This window comes from Microcebus murinus, chromosome X (genome assembly GCF_040939455.1).
Source record: "Microcebus murinus isolate Inina chromosome X, M.murinus_Inina_mat1.0, whole genome shotgun sequence".
Lineage (NCBI taxonomy): Eukaryota > Metazoa > Chordata > Mammalia > Primates > Cheirogaleidae > Microcebus > Microcebus murinus.
Window position 1 is genome coordinate 78888001 of NC_134136.1, and position 8620 is coordinate 78896620.

Here is an 8620-nt window from a genome sequence, read left to right on the forward strand (position 1 = left end):
TCCAGCGCTCTCAAGATCCTGATCCTGATCCTGACTCAGCTCTGGTGCTGTGGGGGTGTGGAATGGGTGAAGACTTCCTGGAGGGAAGAGTTCTATGGTAGCACCTCCAATGATGGGGGAGGAAACGGGTCCTTGTGAGTACCTGTGAGCCTTGTTCCTTGGTGGGCAAGGTGGCTGGGGACATGACACCTTCATCCTTACAATTGGCGAACAATCTGGCACTTAGGCCAAGTGCTCTTCTCTTCTCCAACTCTTGCTGCCATATTGATTTCACTGTCCATGTGAATGACCCAACCAACACCCTGGCCTCCCAGTCCCCTGACTCCCTCAACTCCAGTGATCATCTTCTCCCATTCAACTACCCACTCTATGAACTTTGGCAACATCTCCCTAGTCTGACTTCTCCAATGCAAGCATCTCACTATCTGATCACTGCCAACCCCCCCCCCAAGTCCTTACAACTCTATGTCATCCCCAGTATCTCTAGAAGCATGCCTGCACACAATAGGCATACATGTAGTATTTCATGAATGAACAATATTTGTTGTTGTACTGCATCAAGAGCATAGTCCTTTGATTGCTCCATTGTCTCTCAACCCATCTTCAGTCTTCTTCCATCCCTAATCAACTTGAATCCTCTTCAGCCACTCTCTATCCACCTACTGTGGGCCAGGTACCAGCAACCCAGTGATAAAGAGACAGACTCATACACTCGCTGCTTTTGTTCCCTTGTCCTTCCATCACAAACACCCGGCAAGACCCAAATCCTGCATAATCCACATCCCCTTTTTTTGTTGGGATCCACCACAGAGTTGCTGATTACTGCTTGAAGCAGATCTATAACTGCTTCCATAGCCACCCTTAAATCCTCTTCGAAGTCAGGGTCACCTTCTATTATCTGGCACCATAATCCATCCTACTTTCTCAGGGACGGGCTACTTCAGTCAATTGCTGATTCTTTCATGTCTTTCTCCTGTCCCTCTCTATTGACTTTTGCCCCACAGTCTATGCAATATGCTCAAGTCTTTCCTATCCTAAGAAATCCCTCCCTTGTTCCTGTGTCCTACCCTCATTACCTCCCCCTCTATTCCTCCATTCTTATACAAACGAATCAAAATGAATCTGTACTTACTGTCCAGAACCCTCTTGCTTTGCCTTCTGCTCCAGGCTTTCCCCCTCCATATCTTTTCTCAAGCTATTATATTCTTGCCGGCCATGCTTTCCCCGAGCCTCTATTCTGCTGAAGTCATACTTGCCTTTGAGCCAAAAATTGGAGCCTCACCTTCCCTAAAAAGCTATGCTGATCTCCTGCTTTTCTATGAATTCAAGATGCCACAACTACCCAAGATGCCACTCCACAACTACCTAAGAACATTAAAAAACAGGAAAAAACTCCAATTCATTTTGCAAATTTAATGTAACTCTGATAGCAAAATATGACAGCATACAGGAAGCAAACAATAAAGCAGAAATGGCAAACAGATTTTTCACAGCATGTCATCCTCAGCTGTTTGGTCATGGCTGCTTAGACTGATGTGTGGACAAAGATTCCATGGATGTATCTTGACTCCATGGGAAGGACTGTTGCAATTCATTAGTGGTATCTGTAAATGTGGGGAATAAACCTGAAAACAAAATACACAGGAACACATTTTAGCACTAAATATACTGTTTTCTCATACTTCCCTCATTGCCTCATCTTCCCACCCCACTCTCCCACCCCGGGGTTTCTTATAACATCTCCCAACTCATACCCAACCTCATGGGCCCTGGTAATAAAGATATTACAATTACCTGAAACCTCACTAGCCATAGGAGAAGCCACAGGCACGAAGGCTGGTGGCTCCACCACCAAAGCCAGCACCAGTGCTCGGTCCACTGCTGAAGCCAGCTCCAGTGTTCAGTCCACTGCCGAAGCCACTGGTGCTTGGTCCACTGCAGAAGCCAGCGCCAGCGCTTGGTCCACCGCTGATGCCAACAATAGAACTGGGTCCACTACTGAAACCGGCGCTGGTGCTGGGTTCTCCAGTAAAGCCATTGCTGGTGTTGGAATCACTGCCAAAGCCAACGATGGTACTCAGTCCTCTGTTGAAGCCGGCATTAGGCCCACTGCCAAAGCCATCGCTGGTGACCAGTCCACCACTAAAGCCAGCACTGGTACCTAGTCCACCACCAAAGCCAGAGCTGGTGCCTACTCCACCACCGAAGCCGGTGCTGGTGCTCAGTCCACCACCAAATCCAGCACTGGTGCTTAACGCACTGCCAAAGTTGAAACCGGCACTGGTGCTGGGTCCATCACCCAAACTGGCACTGGTAGCACCACTAAAGCAGGCACTGGTGCTAGGAGGGCCATCAAAGCATAGGTTGGTGTTAGATGCACTGCCAAAGCAGAGGCTAGTGCTGGGAGCTCCACCAAAACAGAAGCTGGTGCTGTGAGCACCACCAAAGCTGTGAGCACCACCAAAGCTGACATTGGTGCTGGGAGCATCACCAAAGCTGATGCTCGTGCTAGGAGCGCCACCAAAACCCATATTGTTACTAGGAGTACCACCAAAGTCAGTAGTGGTACTAAGTGCCCCACTGAAGCCAGCACTGGTTCTGAATGCACTGCCAAAGCCAGGGTTAGTGCTGGGTGCAACACTGAAGCCAGCACTGGTGCTGACAGCACCGCCAAAACTGGCACTGGTATTGAGTGTGCTGCCAAGCTAGCACTGGTGCTGGGAGAGTCACCAAAGCAGACACTGGTGCTTAGTGTACTGCCAAAGTCAGTGCTGGTGAAGACAGCACTACCAAAGCCAGCACTGGTATTGAGCCCTCCACCAAAGCCAGCACTGGTGTTGAGCACTCCGCCAAAGTCAGTACTGGTACTGGGAGAGCCACCAAAGCAGACGCTGGTGCTTAGTGTACCACCAAAGTTGGCACTGGTGTTGGGAGAGCCACAGAGGGAGACACTGGTGCTGAGTGTACCACCAAAACCAGTGTGGTGTTGGGGGAGCCACCAAAACAGATACTGGTACTAAATGTACCTCCAAAGCTGGCACCAGAGCTGGGAGAGCCACCAAAGCAGACACTGGTGCTGAGTGTACCTCCCAAACCAGTGCTGGTGCTAAGTGTACCACTGAAAACGGTGCCTGTGGTGGGCACACTGCCGAAGCTGGTGCTGGTGCTGAGTGCACCACTAAAGCCAGCAGTGGCGCTGAGTGTGCCTCCAAAGCCAGAGCCGGCTCCACCACTGAAAGTGGCACTGGTGTTGAGTGGACCACTGAAACTAGAGCTGGTTCCATCACTAAAGCTGGCACTGGTACAAGGTGTGCCACCAAAGCTAATGCCGGCTTGACTGCTAAAACTAGAGCTGGTGGTGGGTGCACCACCAAAGCTAATACAGGCTGTACTGCTAAAGCTGGGGCTAGTGCTGGCTGTTCCACCAAAGCTAATGCTGGCTGCACTGCTAAAACTGGCACTGGTAGTGGGCGTGCCACCAAAGCTAATGCTGGCTGCACTACTGAAGCTGGTACTGGTACTGGGTACACCACTGAAGGTAATGCCAGCTCCACTACCAAAGGCACCATTGGGGCTGGGTGCACCACTGAGGCTAATACTAGCACCATCACTGAACCTAGCCCTGGTGCTAGCTCCTCTGCTGAAGTTGACGTTGGTGCTGGAGTCCACATTTTCTTGGGCTCTGCCCTCAATTTCAAACGAAAATCTGCTCCAGGCCTGAGCATCATCACCTAACTCTTCTCTTGTTAGGCAGTCAATATCCATGTCATCCCAGTTCCAGGGCCTAGCCACAGCTTCCTCTCCAATCCCCATTTGGGCCCTTGCCTCAGCCCTGGCCTCAGCCTCGGCCACAGCCACAGCCACAGCTGCAGCTTGGACTTCCATCTCCACTGCCTCCCGGTACTGAGAAGCCCAGTCCTTGGGGTCTTTCTTCTGCACCTAAAACATGAATGATAATCATTATAAGCAAAGTAACTTTTGTAATCATGTATTAAGCACCGACTATAGGGTTTGTATAGAAGTAATAGCAATATTTTTAAAAAATTCCTAGTTACTAGAGCTCTGTCATGGGTCAGTCCTGAGATCTAATTTCAGCTCTGATAACTTAGGTGCTATATAACCTTGGACAAGTTACTTAAGTTCACTGAGTCTAAGTGTCTTCATCTATAATATGGGAAATGATAAGAAAGTATGCTATGAACTGAATGTTTGTGTCCCTCAAAATCTGTATGTTGAGTCCCCAACCCCCAATGTGACTGTATTTGGAGATAGGGCCTTTATAGAAGTAATTAAGGTTAAATGATATCATAAGGGTGGGGTCCTGATCCAATAGGATTAGTGTCCTTATAAAAAGGGACACTAGAAAGCTTGCTTTTTCTCTCTGCCATGTGTGGAGACAGCAAAAGAGTGGCCATCTGCAAGCCAGGAGGAGAGCCCTCACCAAAACTGACCATGCTGGACCTTGGTCTGGGATTCTCACCCTCCAGACCTGTGAGAAAATAAATTTCTGTTTTTCAAGTCACTAAGTCTATGGTATCTTGTTATGGCAGCCCAAGCTGATTAATACAAAGTATGAAGAATTAATGAGATGATGTAAACTATATATCTAGCAGCATTCTGGGACATAAATATGTTTATATATGAACTTCAGAGTGCTCTGTACCTGACCATCCCTGCACATTGCCTGACCCAGCCAGGGGAATCCTATTCCCTTAATATTCCAAACTCAGGCAGCTTTCCTATTACCTTGCATGCAAACTTGAGGACTTTCATCTTGCTAGTCTCATGGTAGGAGCGCAAGCCCCAGAAGAACTCATATTCAGGTGGTCTGCTGTTGGGGACCCTCTTGTACTCCAGGTACCTTGGAGAAAGGAAATGAAACTTACTTTGAACCAAGCAAACCTGTTGTCTAACCACTAGGCATGAAATAGCAACCCACTCCAAACAAATACTAAATAGCCCCTGAAGGATTTCTAAGAGATCTTCCAGCCCCAGACTCATTCTCAAACAGAGTTCATGGTTTCAGCTTCCAATACTGAGCCATTTCCCATTGACTTTGTGCAAAGAAGTCACTTGGGGTGCTGCAGTGGAGGCATGTGTAGGGCACTATGTCACAGGAAGGCCACAGTATCCTGCCACCTGTAGGAGTAAGCCCAGATTTCTGTTGGGTGTGTTGTAAACAGAGGCGCCATTCTTCAGGCCCCCTGCTCTGAGCACACCCCACTACAAGGGCCTTGTGTTGAGTCTGACCCAGTCCTGGAAAAGTCCACCCATGGGAATTTTAGGCAGGACTCAATTCTAGAACGCAGGATGCCCATCCCTCTAAAGCTACTGTAAGAAAGGTGGTGACCGAGCACTTTCTGGATCAGATCAATATGCCCAGAATACTTCAGGGCCAGACAAAGCCCCCAAACACCCCTTACTTCTGCTTGACAAACTCGTCTGTGATGAGCTTCCTTACTTCCCCAAACAGTGAATGCTTCACCCTGGTAATGGGTAAAATAACCTGTGAACACAGATCAGAACTGCCCAGATAAGGGCCGAGGCATTACCCGACATGGAAGAGACCTCTCTAGCACGTGGGGCAGTCTCAACAAGGTGAAGAAAGAAGTGAGCGTGTGGCCACTAGAGCAAGCAGCAGATGGCTCTTTGTCAGAGATACCTGAAGGTCTATCTAACATCTCGGCTTCAAACAGAAAGAGGACATAGGGGAGAGAGGGAGCAGAGAGTTCAAGACCATTTCCCCATCCACCCTGGTCAGAACCCTGGGCCCTCTCCACCAGACCACCAGGCTGATGCAATCCTGGGACTGTCCTCTCTTGCCAAAGGACAACATGGACAGCAAGTGCTGAGAGAGCCCAATCACACCCAGGGCGCAGCCCCAACTTGCGTAGCACTTCCCAGATGACAGCTGCAAGGGGAGGCAAGAGGAGAGAGGGACAAAAAATGAACACTCGGAATCCAGACCATAGCCACCCATTCAGCTGCACACCAAGCCACTCACCCCCACTGGATCTATTTCCATTCATGAAGATGATGCTAAGAAGCACCATGAGTAGACCCAGCTTGGGTGACTCCTTAGTCCTAAGGGAATAATAAGACAGAGAGGATTATGCCCAGCAGCCATCTACAAAAGACACACCAGCTAGCTCACTAGGCTAGCCTCTCCCAGATTCCTCAGATACGGGAGAATTCTGCCGCGTCTATGCTTCAGGCTCCATGTGACCCTGGGCAAGGCACGCAGACTCATGAGCCTCAGTCTCCTATTCCACAAAATGAGAAAATCACATCTTCCCCTTCCCAGGCTGCCAAGAAGATGGAAGGATGCCTGTCAACCTGGTACAACCCAGGCACCCAGTCAACGTGAGTCCCTTCTTTCTCTCCCAGACCCCTCAGCCCCAAAAGAATTCTAGGCTGGGCCCTACTGATATTCCTGCCCTTAATGTATCCTGGCCCACCAACACCACGGAGCTCTCCTTGAGAACCACTCAACCAAGGCCTGGCCAGGGACTCAGTAGGCAGAGACAAGCAACAATAGGCCTGCTTTCCTGGGAAGCTTCTGGAGAGACAGGAAACCTGACAGCAGGAATGCCCCACCCCAGTCTCTTACAGCCTTCAATCAATCATAACAGGCACCACTACTGAGCGAGCGCAGGGCTCCAACTATGGCTGGGGGCTGGGACAGGGTCAGGGCCCTGTCTTTCCTGACCCTCTAAGAGGATACAGGGAGAGAGGACAGGGAAGGGCTAGAACCATGAACGAAAGCAGAAGCCCCCCTCCCACCCCAGCCCTTTTCCAGTTTACGTTCCCAGTATGCCTGTGGAGGATTCCTGATTGCTGATGAGAATATACAAGCTACTTTGCTTATCAATTTCCTTCAGATTGACTCGAAACATCTGCCAAGTAAAAGAATAGCCTGTGAGATCACAAAATTTAGCTTAGGATTCAGTGAGCTTCACAGACATGCCGCAGATCCCCATGTACCTAGGGGTTTCGTGCATGTGAGAAGTCAGTGAGATAACACACATAAAGCATGTAACTAAGTGCCAGCACCCAGTAAACACACAGCAAATGTACTACTGTCATCAATGTCATCAGCCTGATTAGTGGAAACCTAAGGAGACAGACAATGAGGAATGGAAGGGACAGGTGAGCATCTGAAATGCATGTCAGGATGTGCCCAGCTGCAGACAGAAGCTGGGACTAAGTTTGGATGGCTTGGGTCCTAGGTATGCTTTCATTACTGACTTGCTGCATAACCCATGGCTAGTCTACACTGCTCCCTAGGCCACTGTCTACCCACCAGCACAATGATGGGGCTGGACTAGCTGGTCTCTATGGTTCCCCCAGAAGGGACATGTACACCTTTGTTTGATTTGAATCTTCCCCATTGCACCCATCCCCCAAGGCTGCCCTTTCACCTTCTCCAGAGCATAGCTTGCTCATTCAATGATCTCTGGGTAATATTCCTCACATTCTTGGATGACATCCTTCAGCACATCTGCAGGAAGGGAAAAGTGGAAGCAGCCAGGCTGAGCAGAGGCCACAGAGCTGCAGCCCTTTTGCCAGTCCTGTGGGGTCAAGTGCAGCCAGAGACCTGAACTGTGTTAGCAGGAGATGCCAGCCATGGCAGTGTATAGGAAAATAAGGGTGGAGAAATGAGAAAACGAGGAGGCCATAAAGGTAAAAGGTTACTCCCAGACCATGAGGGGAGAGGAGAGTAGAGCGACAAGCTCAAGGGGGAGGGTTGGTAGGACCCTACCTGAGCGCTTGATGGGGATCTTTGGTCCTTAACCAACAGGTATTTCACCAACTTATTTGCCTGAGAAATGAGGAATGGATGGGGAGATCTCAATATGTTTACAGAAAATTTGGAAGGGGCAGAGAAGAGGGCAGGTGAAGAAGAGACTGGGCAGCACTGGATTCTTACCCTTTCTTGCAAAATGGCCACATCACGGGGTGGTGGAGGCCTCCGGCCCCATGAGATTCGCCTGTAATTACTGCCACTTCTCTCATCCCCATTCAGATGCCTGGACTTCATCATCAGAAAGAATGAAGATCCAGAGTCACCAGGTGAAAGACATAGCTTTGTCTCCTCATCTGCCTCCCCCAGAAAGTCTCCTTAAACCTTCCCCTGTAGTGGGGCCTGAGGCCTGGGCTTATCTTTCATTGTCTCCCAGCAGGAGTTTCATTCCTCTACCAGGCCAGGAGCAACCTAAGGACAGGGCCTGGGGCTCCTCCTCTTCCTTTGGCCACCACTGATTCTGCTAGCTGGTACCCCTTAGACAAGTCACTACCCCTCTCTGGGACTCAGTTTTCTTATGTGTAAAACTTAGACCTATGATCCCTTGTTGTTAAAAGTTACATTCAAGACATAAAGATATACACTTTTGTCACTGGCCTGAAAAAAAAAAAAAAAAAAAAGACATAAAGATAAAACCTGCATGAATGTACCCAACACAAAGTTACCATGTGGTGTGTGGTAACTACTACATAAATACAAATTGAATTATATACACGTTGTAGCTAAGTGTATGGATGTCTTCTTTCCCCACCAATCTGTGAACTGCCAAGGAGCAGAAACTATATCACATTCTTCTCAGCATCTTCCATAGCCTAT

General features: G+C 49.1%; 1 protein-coding gene and 1 non-coding gene across 2 annotated transcripts; both read right to left on the reverse strand.

The window, feature by feature from the left end:
- Positions 1–1538: 1538 nt before the first annotated feature.
- Positions 1539–8041, reverse strand: LOC105862244 (uncharacterized). The gene is given in 13 exon segments (XM_075999156.1): positions 1539–1625; positions 1795–2707; positions 2710–2982; positions 2985–3939; positions 4747–4861; positions 5424–5486; positions 5869–5911; positions 6005–6084; positions 6805–6896; positions 7422–7501; positions 7763–7786; positions 7789–7822; positions 7931–8041. Coding segments are annotated over 12 exon segments (2772 nt in total). The 3' UTR covers positions 1539–1625; positions 1795–1805.
- Positions 5095–5222, reverse strand: LOC142866129 (small nucleolar RNA SNORA11). Its single transcript, XR_012916190.1, has one exon. It is a non-coding gene; the product is annotated as a small nucleolar RNA SNORA11 (small nucleolar RNA).
- Positions 8042–8620: the final 579 nt, after the last annotated feature.